This window comes from Thamnophis sirtalis, unplaced genomic scaffold (genome assembly GCF_051295495.1).
Source record: "Thamnophis sirtalis isolate CommonGarterSnake01/CBP01778 unplaced genomic scaffold, rThaSir2_p1.2 scaffold_4, whole genome shotgun sequence".
NCBI classification, from domain to species: domain Eukaryota; kingdom Metazoa; phylum Chordata; class Lepidosauria; order Squamata; family Natricidae; genus Thamnophis; species Thamnophis sirtalis.
This window is the reverse complement of record NW_028261384.1, coordinates 135,666,766-135,685,248: the sequence shown is the minus strand read 5'-3', so window position 1 is coordinate 135,685,248 and position 18,483 is coordinate 135,666,766. Positions and strand designations below refer to the sequence as shown.

The 18,483-nt window shown below is 39.5% G+C and overlaps 1 protein-coding gene across 1 annotated transcript; it reads left to right on the top strand.

The window, feature by feature from the left end:
* The first annotated feature begins 2,440 nt into the window (after positions 1-2,440).
* LOC148046796 (vomeronasal type-2 receptor 26-like) lies at positions 2,441-10,240 on the top strand. Its single transcript, XM_087714963.1, has 5 exons — positions 2,441-2,518; positions 3,613-4,296; positions 6,771-6,998; positions 7,558-7,684; positions 8,898-10,240. The coding sequence occupies exons 1-5, from the start codon at positions 2,441-2,443 to the stop codon at positions 9,794-9,796; spliced, it is 2,016 nt and encodes a 671-aa protein (XP_087571089.1). The 3' UTR covers positions 9,797-10,240.
* Positions 10,241-18,483: the final 8,243 nt, after the last annotated feature.

The following is an 18,483-nucleotide window of genomic DNA, read 5'->3' as shown; positions in this document are numbered from 1 at the left end:
GGTTAATGAGCTGTGCAAGGGGGGGGGGGTCAGAACAGATTGACTCCAGCCAGATAAGCCTCCATTTCATTAAATATGGAGCAATTGCATGCTGCCCAGACGCAGCTCGCACAGCAGATGGCTGTCCTATCGGACCAAATTCAGCAGTTGCAGAGAGCTGCAAGAAACCCCCCCCCCCCAGCCAAGGAGGAAGTGCCCAATTGCCCTGCCAGATAAATATAATGGAAGTTTGTCAATGTTTAATGCTTTTCTGGGACAATGCCAGCTATTTATTAGTTTGAGAGCGGAAGACTTTCCCACTGATCGGACGAAGGTGGGATTCATGATACGTTTGCTCTCAGGCACGGCTGCTGGTTGGGCCACGCCCTTGTTAGTGCAACAGAGCCATCTGCTGGATGACTTTCAGGGCTTCTGCCAGCATTTCAAACGGATGTTTGAAGATCCGATCAAAGGGGAAACAGCTGCCAGAAGTTTGAAATCCTTGCAGCAGGGTACTGGGTCATTGCAAGAATTTGTGTCTGACTTCAGGCTACATAGCCAAAATTCCACATGGAATGAACCTGCTTTAATGGACACGTTCCAGGATGGATTGTCTGAGGCCTTGCAGGATGAACTGGCAAGGGTGGACAGGCCACCGACGTTGGACGTGTTGGTCCACCTGTGTCTCCGGATAGACGCCTGTCTGCAGAGGCGAAGGCCTTGCCAGGTATTCCAGGAAACCATCAGCATGCCAGGTCAGCAAGAGACTGCAGTGGACTGGAAGGAGCCCATGGAGTCGGGTGTCACAGATAGAGATGGACAGACGACGTGCGGAGGGGTTGTGTTTTTACTGCGGGGATCTTGGACATGTGGCAGGGAGCTGCCCCAAGAAGAACAGAAGGGTTGTGCGGACGGCAGCCGTCCCTCAGCAACACACGATCAAGTCGGACAACCAGCACGTTGGTGTGGCCGTGTCACCCCGTTCGCACAGGACAGCTTGCGTTCGGGTTCGAACCCAGTTTGAACTGAAAAACTGATAAAAAGTCCTCTTAAGCCTTGTTTCTCTGCATTTGTTAACGAGCCGTACAAGGGTGGGGGGGTCAGAACAGCTAGGTATCTTAATGCTATGCAAAGGAGAGTGAACTGCAAATACTATGTATTGTAAAATAGAATATAAATTCCAAAAATCAGGTGTATTTGGTATAGCAAATTCCCCTCTGTACATTTTATTAGCAATTGTGCATTTCAAAAAGTATTTAAACATCATCTATCTTTTCTCTTATCAACAACAAAGTACTTATCTCCTACAGGAATCACCATATTTTCTGAACTAGGCAAAAGGGTCAAAGACTGCACAGGAGAATATTTCAATTCAACAACAATCAATGCACTTTGAACCCCAGGGTGATTGCCACAAGGATAATAATGGCTTTGTTTCAGAGTCCTTGCTACAGGTTTCCTCCCCTTTATTCTTCCCTGGCAGAATATGTGCTCAAAACCTGATGCAATTCAAGAAATGAATTGGCAATCTCAAGGGCATCTCAATACCCAATGATAGGTTTTCTGATTAGGTGCACTCTCAGATATAAGTTTGAAGGAATCATGATGAAAGACAGAGACATTTTCAAGAGTGTAGATGTTGCTGCTCCTAGTATTCTTGATAAAGAAAATAGGGACACTGAGATGTCCTGCGAGTGATGCTTTCCTTGTTCCTCATGAGTGGTACCAATCTGGTGACTTCGTCATTGGAGGGATGACGACCCACATCTTTTACAACCTTTTCGGTATTGATTTTAAGGAATATCCTTCTATAACACCTTATGACATACCAAAGTAAGGATGTTTTCATCTTTCCTAATCTTAATCTGTTTCCTCAAACTTGTTATGAGAGTTAGGCGTTATATCTTGTCCTTCTAGTTATGGGAGAATACATTTTATGGTTTTTTACTTGATTTTAAAGTACTTGTAACATAATGTATAAAGCTTCAGTGGAAAAGATCTTCTGAATGACATTTGTAATATTTGTTTTAAATCTGTATCATCATTCTTAACAAAATATATACAATAAATGACTGATATATGATGGGATTGATTTTGTTGTACAAATTATCAGCATTTTAGTAAACTCATTACTTTCCTACTTTCATCAGAGAAAGAAATGTTAGTTATTCATACAGAAATGATGCAACCTTGCTTATGAGAATAATAAACTTCCTTTTTCAAATGGGGTATTTAAATCTTTTGCAGTATAATAATGAAATTCTACCAGCACATTCTTGCCTTGGCCTTTGCTGTGAAGGAGATCAATGAGGACTCCCAGATCTTACCCAATGTCACTCTGGGGTTCCATATCTATGACAGTTACAACAACCCAAGGATGACCTATCGTACCACTCTGGACCTGCTTTTTAAATCCCAGGAATTTGTCCCTAACTACAAATGTGATAGCCGGAAGAATCTCATGGCTATCATTGGGGGACTGGATTTTGCCACATCATCTTATATAGCTGAAATTATAGGATTCTTAAAGATTCCACAAGTACGTTCTAAAGGGGTTTAGAAGAAAATTCTTTATCTTATTGTTGTTATGAAATAATTAATACACATAAAAATTAGGCTTAGGTTTGTGTTAATAAGTGTTAGAATGTTCTGCATGGCTTAATGTCAAATACTTAGCATTGTTATCTGAAATTACCATGCAAGTTACACGAAGTGAATATCAGGAGTAGCTGAAGGAATATTTTAATTGCTTTGTTAAAATAATAGATTTTATTTTTTTTTATTTTTTTGAAGCATGTATTACATAACACATGTAAGTATGAACATGATTTTAATGGATGAAATGGATATGAATAAAAAAGGATCATTAGGACATGGACAGTAGGCTCGCTGGTGCGTTTATGCAGGAGCATTTCAGACGTCTTAGGAATGGGGTGAGGTTGATAGTAGACAGTTTAAGGTTAAAACTTTGGGGATTTGGGGAAGAAACCACAGAGCCTGGTAGTGCATTCCACGCATGGACAGTTCTGTTGCTGAAGTCATATTTTCTGAAAGTTATAGTTGAAGTTATAGTTTCTGAAATTGAGTTTGGAGTGGTTTACCTTAAGTTTGCATCTATTGTATACTCATGTGTTTTTGTGTTTGAAGCTGATATAGTCATTGACAGGTCACTGTAGCAGATAGCTCCAGGACACTGAAAGCTAAAATGGAGGTTAGGAGGGCCAAGCTAAGGCCCCAGGGGCTAGTCCTTCACTGTGTCCAGGGAAGCCCTGTGGTCCAGATCAAAGAACTTCCCAAGCTCGATCCAGCCTCTGGGCCATGAGTTTGACACCCCTTATCTAGTGCATATGATTGAAATATTTCCCCAAAATTGTTCCTATTTCCTTTAGGAAATGCTAGGACAACAATTTTTGAACAAAAGTCTCATCAGAATTCTACTGGACTTTCTTTTAGCTGACTTGTGTCGCATCATCTCAGGAGGAATTTCAGACCAGTAAAGTCTCTTCACTTTATTTCATGGTCCCCAAAGAGGACCAGCAGTACATTGGGATCATCCAACTGCTTCACCATTTCAGGTGGACATGGATTGGGATATTTTCTGTTCATTCTAACAATGGAGAAAAATTCTTACAGAAAATGCAGCCCTTACTTTCACAGAATGGAATATGTTCAGCATTCATAGAAAGGCTTGATCCAATAATCCACTTGGAAAACATGGAAGAAACTTATCTAGGAATGTTCATTACTTCAATTAATATGTTGAGTAGCAAATCCAATGCATTTCTTGCCTATGGAGAATCCTGGACAATTATGTGGCTAAGAATTGTAATATTGTTCTCAGATCCTGAAAGCAAGGAGACTGCCTTATTTGGAAAGGTGTGGATCGTGACTGCAATGATTGATTTTGCACTCTCAGGCATTCAAATCAGTTGGGATCTCAAGATGTTCCATGGGGCTCTTTCCTTCACCATTCATTCAACAGCTGTTGTAGGTTTCAGGGAATTTCTTCAGGCCATCAAACCTCTTTTAGACTCCAGAGATGGGTTTCGACAGACTATTTGGGAACAGTCATTTGACTGTTCATTTCCAAAGTCAGAGTTAGAAGAAATACACAGTAGGAGATGCACTGAGGAAATGAAGCTGGAGGATCTTCCTGCACCTCTGTTTGAAATGAAAATGACTGGCCAAAGCTACAGTATCTACAATGCTGTTTATGCTGTGGCTCATGCTTTGCAGGCTCTAGACATGTTGAGGTTCAATTGGAGGAAAACCATGATGAGTAAAAACCCTGCTCTTCCAAAGCTACACCCTTGGCAGGTATTCCATTTGCACTGGAGGCTTCTTTTATTTCAACCAGCAATTTGAAATAGAATTACCTTTGGAACCCATTGTGGAAACTCTTAATATATTCTGCACGTGTGGAAAAAAAAATAGAAGTAGAACCCTTTCTTGACACTTATTAGTTGGGGAAAAATTGCCTTCAGAAATTCTGGGTGCTCTATAATGGCAGATATTTACAATACAAATAGAATAGGATAGGATAGGATAGGATAGGATAGGATAGGATAGAATAGGAGTTCTTCTAGTCCAACCCACTGCTTAGACAGGAAACCCTACACCACTTCAGACAAATGGTTATCTAATCTCTAATCTACTCAATTCCTGCAACCGTTCTTCATATGTTTTAGTTTCCAGTCCCCTAATCATCATTCTTGCTATTGTCTGCACTCTTTCTAGAGTCTTGGCATCTTTTTTTTTTTACATTGTGGCAGCCAAATATGAATGCAGTATTCCATGTGTGGCATTACAAAGGCATTTTAAAGTGGTATTAACTGTTCAAGTGATCCTGATTTAATCCCTCTGCTTATGCAGCCTAGATCTGGGTTGGATTTTTTTGGCAGCTGCTGCACACTGCTGGCTCATATTTAAATGGTTGTCCACCAGGACTCCAAAATCCCTCTAACAATTACTACTATTGAGCAAGGTGCCACCTATATTGTACCTGTGCATTTTTTTTTATTTTTTTCACCATTGAATTACATTTTATTAGATAGTGCACAATGTTCAAGTCTGTCAAGATCTTTCAGTATCTTGAGTCTATCTTCTGGATTATTGGCTACTCCTGCCAGTTTGGTGTCACATGCAAATTTGATGAGTTGCACATCTGTTCCCTCCTCCAAGTCATTGATGAAGATGTTGAAGAGTACAGGGCCGAAAACAGAGACTTTGGTTACTCCACTGCATACTTTCCTTCATGTAGATGAAATTCCATTGAGGACTACACATTGAGTGCAGTTGGTCAGTCAGTTATGAATCCATCTGATGGTGATACTGTCTAACCCACATTTTTGTACTTTATCTAGTAGTAGGTTATGGTCTACTTCCTCAAATGCCTTACTGAAGTCCAAGTATATCAACTCATTTTGTCACTTTGCCAAAGAATGCAACAAGATTAGTCTGCCATGACCTCTTTTTGACAAAACCATGTTGGTTTTTGGTTTTTACTTTGTGGGGTTCTAGGTTTTTGCTGATTCATTGCTTGATTATCTTTTCCAGAATCTTCCCTGATATTGAGATCAGGCTGATAGATCTGGGGTTTCCTGGTTCTATATTTTTCTTTTTTTTTGAAGATAGGAACTACATCAGCTCTTTTCCAGTCCTTTGGCTGTTCCATGGTTGTCTAGGATCTTTGAAAGATATAGTTCAGTGGTTCGGCTATCTCATCTGCCAGTTCCTTCAGAACCTTCTGGTGTAATCTATCCAGTGCTGTTGATTTGAACTCAGTTAGGGTAGTCAGGTGCTCACATACCATTTTCTTCCCTATTTTAACTTGTGTTCCTAATCTGTTTTTCGTGGTGGTGTTTTTGATAGGTTTGATTGTTTTATCCCTTTGTGTAAAGACAGTGGCAAAAAACAACTTGAGTAGTTTTGCTTTCTCCCTGTTGATTGTACTTTCTTGACACTTTCTCCCAACAATGGACCAATTGTTTTGTTGTCTTTTTTCTTGTTTTTAACATTTTGGGAGAAGCTTTTTTGGTCACAAGCTGTTTATTAGATAGCCATTTGTTTCAAATGTTGTAGGATCTTCTCATTGAGCTGGCTGTTTTACTAGAAACATTCAAGGTATCTTGCATCTGTCTTATGTTGTTCTGTATAAAATATATACCAAAAATGATAAAAAACATTTAATAAATCAGCATATCTTGAACAATAATAGTTAAAAGGATAATTTATATTACTTTTTGTTATCTCTTCAAAAACTAATCAATTCTCCAGCTAAGTCACTAACTAAGTTTTGTGTCTCTTTGGGATATTGAGAAGCATAGTAGGTCCTTTTTAAATGTAGCATGCTTAGAATGAAACAACCATATATTTGCAACAGTCTCTATCAGACTCTCTCATTTATTTATTAAAGAAAGCTTCTGTCTCAAATTCTAAAATCTGAAAATTAACCAGACCTCAGAATCTCAAACAGCTTTGTACCAATGAGTAAATATTATAGATTATCTATTTGGAATTACTTTGTTTAGTAAATGGATAAAGTGATATAATTCCAAAAGGCTATTTTCATTCCGATTCTCTGCATTGTTATACTTCCGTAAATAATATCAAATAAATGAAAGAGTTGATATATATATTTCCATACAATATTGATTATAAAACTTCTAACTTTACGTATTTAATAATAATTATTGGAAAGGGCAGAATGAGTGAATGTAACTTGGATATCTTTTTGTCTTCTCTATTATGTTGCTTTTAATTCCCTCACTCTTTTATTCCCTTTCAATTAGCTCCATTCATTTCTTCAAGGCATTTCTTTTAACAATTCAGCTGGGGAGAGAGTGTTCCTGAATGAGAAAGGGGAAGCAACTGGTGGATTTGACATCACCAACTTGATCACTTTTCCAAATAGATCCTTTCAGAGAGTTAGAGTTGGAAAGCTGGATGTAGAGGCTCCCAAAGGGAAGGAATTATGGGTTGATGAAGACGTGATTGTCTGGAGTCCAGGTTTTAATCAGGTATCAAATGAGTGAATTGACCATGTCTTAATCCATTACGATGCCATATTGAACCTAATCTCAGTCAAAATCTGATTCCTGGATTTTAAAGAAAGAATGGAATATTCTTTTTCAAATGTTGCTGATGATCAAGCACTCATTAAATTGACAAAATGACATTACAATACAAGTTGGCATGCTGGGTTTGCACATCCATTTGAAATCACAAGAGTAGTCATTTTTCCTTGAAATTGCTCCCTTGTGCAATTATTTACTCCCCCTGCTCTTCAAACAGGACCTTTTCTACATCATTGTGGTTTCCACATCTTTTTAAGTTGTAGAGGAAATTAATAAGTTCAGTATTACTTTCCATGAGATACTTACAAAGTGTTATGATTTGTTCGCCCTGTCCTTCAAGCAGGAAATTTTGTAGATCATTACAATTACTACTTTTTTGAATACCTGCATCTTTTATCAATCCTTTGGGAAGTCAAAAATAATTCCCCTCCATAAAGGAGAAAAATTACATAACCTAACTCTAACTATGTCCAATTTCAAAATCTTTTGGGCTTATCGCCAGGTTCCTCCACTTTCTCGATGCAATGACCCCTGTTTACCTGGATTCTGGAAGAAAGGAATTGAGGGGGATCAGTTCTGCTGCTATGACTGTGTTCCATGCCCAGAAGGGAAGATTTCAAACCATAATGGTATAGTAGAAATTCTACCATTTTTCATTTGACTTAAGCAAACTTTAATAAAATACTTCTATGCATAAAGTTAATAAGGTGATTTTCAATAATATGGAATACCAATAAAGAAGAATATTTGTAGCTCAGGGTTGAAATGAGGGGTCCTTGGGGCACTCTGAGCTTACTTGTTTTCTTGCAGATGTTTCCTTACCCTAAGTAGGTAATAATCACTGCTAGTAAGGAATACTGTTTGCTTTCAGTTGTCTGGGTATCCAGAGTAAGGACTTTATTTAAAGTAGCCCAAATACAGTTCTGCAACCCAAAAAAACAGAAAATGGAAAGGGAGCATCTATGCAACACATTCAAACAAAATGCATTCCCACGCATCTTCAACAAAATGTTCCTAACCACTCAATCCAATACAGCACAACAAACACAAACCCTAAACAGAATTACACTGCTATACATCAAGAATATCTCAAAAGCCACCAAACAAACTGGACAACCATATAGAATCAGTGTAGCACATGAGCCAACTAAAGCTCATCAAAATTTCCTAAGCAAACCAAAAGACGGAGCAAGCACAGAAGAAAAACAAGAGTCATGTAAAGACACAATGTAAGGACTGCAACCACCACTAAGTGAGACAAACAGGCGGAAACTGTCAGAATGCATCCATGAATACCAACTGGGGGTGAGAAGACATGAACAAAATGCTTTCATTTCATATCCTATAGACAGATTTAACAATAGTTTCCATTGGGAAAATGTGACAATGCTAGACCACACCAAGTCCAAAAATGCCAGGGAATATCTAGATACCTGGCACTCTCACAAATCAGCCATCAATCGACCATAGACATTAACAGCATCTACAGATTATGCAAAAGGGGCAATCAATCAGACCAAAAGAGAACAAAAAAGACTCCAGCATCTCTCCACCACTAATCAGCACCAAGGTCACCATAGATTAACTCCATAGTTAACTTCAAACCAACAATCAAGTAAACAACACACCATTCAAGAAGCTGCAAAAAAGCTGTCAGTAAACAGTTCAACCAAAGACTCTCTGAGAAGGTCTCCATCGACATAGACTGGCAAGACATTTTCATTGTATCTAGTTTGGGTCGATGAAACATTCGCAAGGAAACAAGCAAACTCAAAGAGCATCAAGCACCCCTCAATAATATGGAATGCCTAGATGAAAAAAATATCTTGATTTTCCTTCCAGATATGGAAGATTGCTTTGAATGTTCAGAAGATCATTATCCAAATAAAGAAAAGAATGGATGTAAACCGAAACTGCTGGTTTTCCTAACTTTTAAAGAATCCTTAGGAATTGGTTCAGCCTCAGCAGCTCTTGGTTTCTTCTTCTGGACCTCTTGTATTCTTGGAATTTTTATTAAGAACAAAGATACACCCATTGTCAAAGCCAACAACAGGTCCCTCACCTACACCCTCCTTGTCTCTCTTCTGCTCTGTTTTCTCTCCTCTTTGCTCTTCCTCAGCCAGCCTGGAAAAGTGACCTGCCTTCTCCGACAATCAATGTTTGGCATCACTTTCTCAGTGGCCATTTCTAGTGTACTGGCCAAAACTACCACTGTAGTTGTTGCTTTCATGGCCACTAAACCTGGATCTCAGATGAGGAAATGGGTGGGGAAAAAATTGGCCTTTTCTATTGTACTTTCCTGTTCTCTCTTCCAAGTATGTATTTGTATTGTTTGGTTGTCGACATCTCCCCCCTTCCCAGAGTTGGACATGCATTCACAGAGCCAAGAAATGATTTTACAATGCAATGAGGGGTCAGCTTTCTTCTTCTACTGTGTCTTGGGCTACATGGGTATCTTGGCCATCGCCAGCTTTATTGTGGCTTTCCTTGCTCGTAAATTACCTGACAGCTTTAACGAAGCCAAGTTCATCACATTCAGCATGTTGGCCTTTTGCAGTGTGTGGATCTCCTTCTTTCCAGCCTATCTGAGCACAAAGGGAAAAGCCATGGTAGCTGTGGAGGTCTTCTCCATCTTGGCCTCCAGCACTGCATTACTGGGATGCATATTCCTACCAAAGTGCTACATCATTGTTTTCCGGCCTGACCTCAACCAGAGGGAGCAACTCATTAAAAGGAATTAATTTCTGGCTCGGAAAAATTGCTGAAAACATTACTAGAATGACTAATATCTATACAAAATGTATATGTAAAATGTAAAATGTATATGTGATAGGGGCATCTAAATTTCTTATTCCCTGTTAGGATATTTCAGATATTGATGAACCCCAAATGGTGTTTAATGTTTGCAGAGACATTTTGTGGTTTTTAAACTTTGAATTCCTAAAGCGTTACATAAATACAGAAAAAAACCTATTTCCATTTAAAAAACAACAACATATATTTAACACAGTATCATGGTATATTAACTTTGGATTTGTTACTGTTCTTTAAAAGGTCAAATGCATTGAGTTTGCATTCTTGTAAGCTTAACTGCATTTTAGAAAAGGATGACCATTATTTGAATATATTCCTTTTGATAGACTCTCAGAAATAAATTAGATAAATAAATTAAAGAAATGTTGGCACTTTTAGTTTAGATGTCCACTTGAAATCACAAGATTGTCTATGTTTCCGTGGAATTATCCCCCTGTGCAATTATTTACTCTCTTCAAACAGGACCTTTTCTACATCATTGTGGCTTCTTCATCATTTTAAGTTGATAAATTGATAAATACAGAGTTCTTTTCCATGAGAGTGTCAGAAAATGTTACTATTTGTTCACCCTGTTAATGGTGGTGTGCAGCGACTCCAACTCCCCTATCACTACTAATGGTACTCTGGGTCAATAACCAATGTTAAGTACATCTCCTTTTGGAGACTAGAGTTGTGTAGCAGAAGGTTGCAAGGAATGTGCCATTGAATAGTCACACTATCAATCACAGCCGCCGAAGTTAAAACAAGTATGACTTTACTTGCGTCAACAAAAATAAAGTAGGATAAACATTCTCCCAAAAAGCAATAAGTAGTCTTGAATTATATACACAGTCTATGATACAACACATTGATTTACAGATGCTCATCTCACGATTCACCATGTAGACAAGTAACTAACATACAGAGTAGCCACCATCCGATATACAGTGTTCAACTCCAATAACAAGCATGGAGAACATACAGGAACAACCAGGAACAAACAGTAGTAGTTCCTACTCCCTCTTATGGCCGATTAAAATAACAGCATCCAATCACGTCTCACTTGAGCATTTAAAGTGACAGATACATTATTTCAATCATGGTGTGTGTGTGTGTGTGTGTGTGTGTGTAGGTAGGTAGGTAGGTAGGTAGGTAGGTAGGTAGGTAGGTAGGTAGGTCTGTCTGTCTGCCTGCCTGCCTGCCTGCCTGTCTGTCTGTCTGTCTTTGGTTATTCAGGTTTTCTCCCCCGTAAAATTGGAAGTGTCTTGGCGACATGTGGCCATGCCAGCTCTTCATGGTGGGTGTCAGTCTGCTTCATGTATGGAATGGAGGGGTTTTAAGTGGCTAATGACTTTAAAAAGACCAGAACTATCGCCAAAGCTGAACACTTTAACAACAGAATAATCAGAGAAGCCATTGAGATAGAAAAATGCCCACACAGCATGAACAAATGAGATGATACCTCCCACCTACCAGCCATTTGGAAACCCACCCTTATTGACAAATGAGTCCCTAACATGAGGAATGACACCAGACCCACACTCACGAGAGCCACACAGGACGTCATCATCACACATCCATGCAGAAAGCAGACTTAAACCCACACTGATAATGAGGCACGACCAAGGACCTGAAGCCAGACTGCAGCTGCATCGTTAGCCACTTTAAACCCTCTAAACCATGCATGAAGCAGACTGACACCCACCATGAAGAGCTGGCAGGGCCACAAACACGAAGCCAAACAACAGCAATGCAGCTCACCAGCTCAAATCCCTGGCATCTCAGACTAAGCTGAGCACAAACCCCCAACCAATCAGAACACATCTGCACCCAATCAAAACAGAGTCTAGCTCCCACCCAATCAGCTCCCACCCCCACTGGCAGTTAAAAGGAAGAAACAGCTCCGATATCACATTGCTCCTGGAAACACAAAGCCGAGCAAACCAGCCTGAGAATGACAAATGAGACTTTGTCGAAACGTCGCCAAGACACTTCCAATTTTACGTGGGAGAAAACCCGAATAACCAAAGACCTACATACAAACACCTGCGAAAACCTCAGAAAACAAATATTTATATTTGTATTTGTGTTCGTGTTTGTGTTTGTGTTCATGTTTATGTTTATATTCATATTTATATTTATAACCAACCCAAGACTAGAATTACATTCCTAACAATATGGAATACCAATAAAGGAGAATATTTGTAGTTCAGGGTTGAAATGAGGGGTTCTTTGTGCTATGTGAGCTTACGCCTTTTCTTGCTGGTGTTTCATTACCCTAACTAGGTAACCTCATCAGTGCTAGTAAGGAATGCTGTTTGCTTTCAATTGTGTGGCTATCCAGTGTAAGGACTTTATTTAAACTAGTCCAAACACACTTGTTCAACCCAGAAAAACAGAAAAAGGAAATGGGGCATCTATACAACACATTCCAAGAAAATGCACAACTTTATCAACAGTGGAATCAGTGTAGCACATGAGCCAACTAAACCGCATCAAAACCTTCTAAGCAAGCCAAAAGACCGAACCAACTGCAGAAGAAAAACAAGAATCATATAAATATATAATGTAAAAACCACCATTATATGCAGTGAAGGAGGGATAAAGGCCTATTTGCTGCTTCTCCAAACTATATCTCGGAAATGGCTGAATACCACTCTGATGTAAACATACAATGTGAGAACTGCAACAGCCACTATGTAGGACAAAGAGGCAGAAGACTGGAAGAATGTGATCAGAAGACATGAAGAAAATTCTTTAATTTCACAACGCATTTATTGATAGTTTCGATTGGGAAAATGTAACAATCTTAGACCAGGCGAAGACCAGGAGGACAAGATGGAGAAGACCTCCATGACTACTATGGCTTTTCCTTTTGTGCTCAGATAGACTGGAAAGAAGGAGATCCACACACTGCAAAAGGCCAACATGCTGAAGGTAATGAACTTGGTTTCGTTAAAGGTGTCAGGGAATTTACGGGCAAGGAAAGCCACAATAAAGTTGACAATGGCCAAGACATAGCCCAAGGCACAGTAGAAAAAGAATGCTGATCCCTCATTGCACTGCAAAATCATTTCTTGGAGCTCTGAATGCATGTCCAACTCAGGGAGTAGGGGAGATGTCGACAACCAAACAATACAAATACATACTTGGAAGAGAGAGCAGGAAAGTACAATAGAAAAGGCCAATCTTTTCCCCACCCATTTCCTCATCTGAGATCAAGGTTTAGTGGCCATGAAAGCTACAACCACAGTGATGGTTTTGGCCAGTACACTAGAAATGGCCACTGAGAAGGTGATGCCAAAAGTTGATTGTCGGAGAAGGCAGGTCATTTTGCCAGGTTGGCTGAGGAAGAGCAAAGAGGAAAGAAAACAGAGCAGAAGAGAGACAAGAGGGTGTAGGTGAGGGACCGGTTGTTGGCTTTGACAATGGGAGTATCCTTGTGCTTAATAAATGTTCCAACTACACAAGAGGTCAAGAAGTAGAAAGAAAGAGCTGCTGAGGCTGAACCAATTCCTAACGTTTCTTCAAAAGTTAGAAAGACCAGCAGTTTCAGGTTACATGCATTCTTTCCTTTATGTGGATAATGATTTTCTGGACATTTAAAACAGTCATCCATATCTGTAAGGAAAACCAAGGATATTTTTTATCTAGGCATTCCATACTATTGAAGTGTGCTTGGTGCTCTGTGAGCTTGCTTGTTTCCTTGCAGACATTTCATTATCCCAAACTACATACCATCACAGTGTTAGTAAGAAGTGCTGCTTATTGTCAATTCTGGTGTCTTGCCTGATTATGTGGATGGGCACCTTCTTAGAGAGTCTTTGGTTGGGGTGTTTATTGATTGGCTCTTTGGCAGTTTGGCAGATTGAGTTATCAATTACTTGATTGTTGTTCTGAAAGTAACTATGGATTAACAGAATTGGAAGGGACCTCATAGGCCATCTAGTCCAACTTCCCACTCAAGCAGGAGACCCTACACCATTTCTGACAAATGGCAGTCCAATCTCCTCTGGAAAGTCTCAAGTGATGAAGCCCCCATAACTTCTGAAGGCAACTTCTGTTCCATTGGTTCATTGTTCTCACCGTCAGAAAGTTCCTCCTTATTTCTAGGTTGAATCTCTCCTTGGTCAGTTTCCATCCATTATCCCTTGTCCGGCCTTCAGTTGCTTTGGAAAATAGCTTGACGCTCTCCACTATGTGGCACCCCTCAAATATTGGAAGATGCTCTCAAGTCTCCCCAGCTTGTCACTCATTAAAAATTTAATGAGCCACATGGAAAGTTCTTGGAGAATTGATTATTTTTGGAAGAAAAATTAATAAAAATATCATTTTAACTATTATTGTGCAAGTTATGCTGATTTATTCAATAACTCCTATTAACATGTGCACCATGATTTTGATAGTAGCTTCTTGATAATCTGAATAGCAGAATAACCAAATGACAGAATAACAACAGAAATCAGGGGAATTTTTTGGGTGTCTATTTTATACAAAACAATATAACACAGTTGGAAGAGACCTTGGAGGTGTTCTAATAAAACTAGCTGTACAATCTCAGTCTGCTCAAGAAGATCCTACAACATTTCAAACAAATGGCTGTCCAATCTCTTTATAAATATCCCCCATTATTGTAGCACCCAGAACTTCTGAAGGCAATTCATTGTTATCACTATCAAGAAATTGTCCTATTTCTATGTTTTCCACATAGTAGATTCCACATGCAAAATATATTAAGACTTTCCACAAGGGGTTCAAAAGACAATTCTATTTCAAGCTGCTGACTGAAATGAAAGAAGAGTCCAGTGCAAACAAAATACCTGCCAAGGCTGCAGCTGTGGAAGATCAAGGTTTTTACTCATCATGGTTTTCCTCCTATTGAACCTCAATATGCCTAGAGCCTGCAAAGCATGAGCCACAGCATAAGCAGCATTGTAGACACTGTAGCTTTGGCCAGTCATTTCCATTTCAAACAGAGGTGCAGTAAGATCCTCCAGTCTCTGACTTTCATCCTATCCTACAGAAAAGATTTTATTACTCCAATAGCTAATCCAGTGATGAATTCAAGTTATATAACTGAGAGTGTACCTCATCAGAAAATCCACCTTTGAGTATTCATGGGAGTGCAAATTCGTGTTTTGAATAGAATCAGGGTTTCAACCAATATCTGGCAGAGGAGAGCAGAGAGGGGAAACCTGTAGCAATGTCTCTGACCCACAGACATTGTTATCTTGTGTCAAACTCTCTGGAGTCCAAGGTACGTTGATAGTTGTTCAATTTAAATATCTTTCTGTGCAGTCTCTGAAGTTTTTACTTTATTTAGAAAATATGGTGATTCCTGTAGGAGATCATTACTTTGATTTTGATGAAAGAATAAATGCCTGGTGTTTAAATGCACATTTTTGAAATGCACAATTGCTAATAAAATGTACAGAGGGAGAATTTGCAGCACAAAATGCACTTCTTCTTTTTTTAAATTGACGTGTTTGTTTTTTTACTATGAATGACAAATGTGGTTCTCCTTCCTTTGCATAGTATTAACATGCATAGATGTTTTGGCATTTCCTCATGTTAGGAACTTTTCCATTATTTCCAGTTCCCCCTTGTAGGTGTTTCCACAACCTACTGTAGAGTGTTAGTAGCCACCCCTCTCCTAGAAGGATGAAACATTTTAGGAAATATTAAAAAGGCAGAATATTTCCCCTAAAAGAGAAATAAAAACCTTAAAGGAAACAGAAATTTAGCCTCAACTCCCTGCCACCAGCAGATGTTTTGGTTCCAGCATATCTATAAGACAAAAGACCTTCACCACCAGGACATAATAGGATTAGCTCTCTATCCAGTGTTGGGTTCAGTGGGGGAAAAGACACTGGAAACATGGAGGCTGCTTGGAAGGATGGTTTTAATGGTGAACAGGATCATGTGGCTTGGGCTTCTGAACAGAAAAGAGGGATCACATGCTTCCAGATGTTGGGTGAAGAAAAAAAGAGACAGAGATGCTGAAAGTCCCTGGTTTTATACCCTTTGACCTTTGATCTTGATCTTGTATTCTGATTGGTTGCCAGACTCCCATGGGGCCATGCAGTGGCAACTCTCTAGTCCAAGTTTGGTTCACCATTGCTTCTTCTCAGATGCCCTGGGGTGAGATTGGTAAAGGGCTGATACTATCAGGCCTTAATCCCATCAGGATTCCTGGAGCCAAAGGGGGATATCTTTGTTATGTACAATAGACTGGCTCAGACATTTTAATGACCGATTGAAAAAGGTGGGGGCTATTAAGAGTGAGTCTGTTTCCTACCTAAAAACATGTTTCTCCATTTCTTATCAAGGGAAATATAATATTCTGCCTTTTCAATATTTCCCAGGTTATTTCATTTTTCTAGGAGAGGGGTGGTTGCTAACTTCCTACACCATCTTGCAGCAGAGCTCACCACATGGTGCCTGGGGACATAATATCAGTCCAAAGTTCAACCAAACTTGATTTTGACTGCCTACAAAGTTAGCTATGACCCCTATATATTTCCCTGGGAGTCTGACAACAACCAATAGAATATACTTCTTTCACAGGAACAGGAATCTCAAGGGCAAAGCCAACAGAAGGTATAAATATCCCCCCTCTCCCAACTTCATGTGTTTAGCTGGACCTCAAACCCATGTTGTCTTATCCACCAATAAATCACCTTTCCAATCAGCCTCCTTGTTTCCAGTCTCTTTCTCCCCAGTTGGAACTGAATCCAGATGGATATTTCTTCCAACAGTACTTCCTGAGATCTTTGTAAGATCTTATATTTTAAATCTTTGTCTCTAAGTTTAATATTCTGTATTAGAGAGAGACAATTTCTGAGTGCTGTGAAGACAAAAAAATAAGGAGGTCAGGGCATGGTTAAGTAGAGAGAGGAAGTAAATCTGGAATCTATGAATAAGCCAATTATTTGTCATAGGCAAGGGAGCCAGGAAGAGCAAGTTTTCATCTGCTTCCCTATACTAGATTAATTTTCTGAGTAGCTAAGTACCAATGAAACAGCAAATCCAGAGAGGGATTTCAACAGGGGAAGGAATCCATCTTCTATCTACTCTTTTCACAGGGTTTAATTGTGGATTCAAAAGATCGACTTCCAAGTAAATTATGTTGACAGATAAATAGTATTGAAAATTTCCTCAGAAAGGAAGAGAGAGGAAGCTGTTAAGACGGCTGTGGAACCATAATTTTTGTCAAGGAGGAAGGAAGGAAGGAAGGAAGGAAGGAAGGAAGGAAGGAAGGAAGGAAGGAAGGAAGGAAGGAAGGAAAGATTATATGGAAAACAAGTTTATGGGTTCGGATTTCCCGACTGAGAGAGCATCACCGTTGGGTGAAAGAATCATATGCCACTTCACAGTGCTTTACAGCATCTCTAAGTGGTTCTACAGTGTCAGTCTATTGCCCCCCAAAATCTGGGTCCTCATTTTACCCACCTCGCAAGGAAGGATGGAAGGCTGAGTCAACCTTAAGGAAAGATGAAGGGAGAGAAGGCTGAGTAGCTAAGCTATGACATTCAGCTGTCTCTGACATCCAAATTGACTTTGAATCGCTTCCAAGCATGAGTCCATGATAACACAAGTGTAGTAGATTTGGTCCGGTATCTGTCAATGTCCTAGCCTTATGAGCCAAGGTGGCGCAGTGGTTAAATGCAGCACTGCAGGCTGACTGCTAGATCAGCAGTTCAGCGGTTCAAATCTCACCGGCTCAGGGTTGACTCAGCCTTCCATCCTTCCAAGGTGGGTAAAATGAGGACCCGGATTGTTGTTGGGGGCAATATGCTGACTCTGTAAACCGCTTAGAGAGGCCTGAAAGGCCTATGAAGCGGTATATAAGTCTACTGTTATTGCTATTATTATTGTTATTATTATTGCTTATGATTTCAATGTCAATTTGGTTATTCAATCCCCATTTAAAAAATAAAAGGCAATTACAATTGCCTAATTCTACTCTCTGTCTGCTGTGATTAACTTGCATTTGCTACATCCAATCTGATCTTTCTATTACCCTGCTTGAGCTAATGGATTGTATTAGGAATATAATCTAATGGTTGGGTTGGCAATATATAAATCATGTAACAATGCTGTACCTGTTTCTTTCAATCATGCTGTAAATGTGATTGGTTGCTGTTTCCTCAATCGGCCATAAGATGGAGCCAGAATCACTGTTAGTTGCTGATCTGATCTGAGTGTTTGGAAGCTGGCTGTTAGAAGTGCCGTATAGTGATCAGCGTAAGCAATTGTAAGTTTTGCAACTGCTAGCAAACTTTGTGTACTGGACTGTTTGTATGATTATGGACTATGTTATTTGGATTATCCCTTAACTGAAAGACATTGATGACTGACTGTCTTAACCGTGTATGACTTGGACTGTTTGATGGACTCTTGATACTTTTATTTCCACAAAAGTAAAAGCCTATTTAAACTGCAGGGTCTGGTTTGTGTGTTGCTGGTTTGTGTGTTCTCCAATACAACTCTCACAACGCTTCTCTGAACACACTCGCTCTCCCAACGGGGAGCTTACCTAACAGATTGTGTGGATTATTATAATCTCCATATCGGATTTCTGAAGTGGCCCTTGAAGGTGTCTATAAACTTGTGGTAGTGATCCATAATTGAG

Bases quoted from the DNA above. Each gene is read 5' to 3' on its own strand.
- LOC148046796 (XM_087714963.1), top strand. From the start codon at position 2,441: ATGGCTATCATTGGGGGACTGGATTTTGCCACATCATCTTATATAGCT. The intron at 2,519-3,612 runs GTACGTTCTAAA...AAATTCTTACAG, and splicing joins GATTCTTAAAGATTCCACAA to AAAATGCAGCCCTTACTTTC. The intron at 7,685-8,897 runs GTATAGTAGAAA...TTTTCCTTCCAG, and splicing joins GAAGATTTCAAACCATAATG to ATATGGAAGATTGCTTTGAA.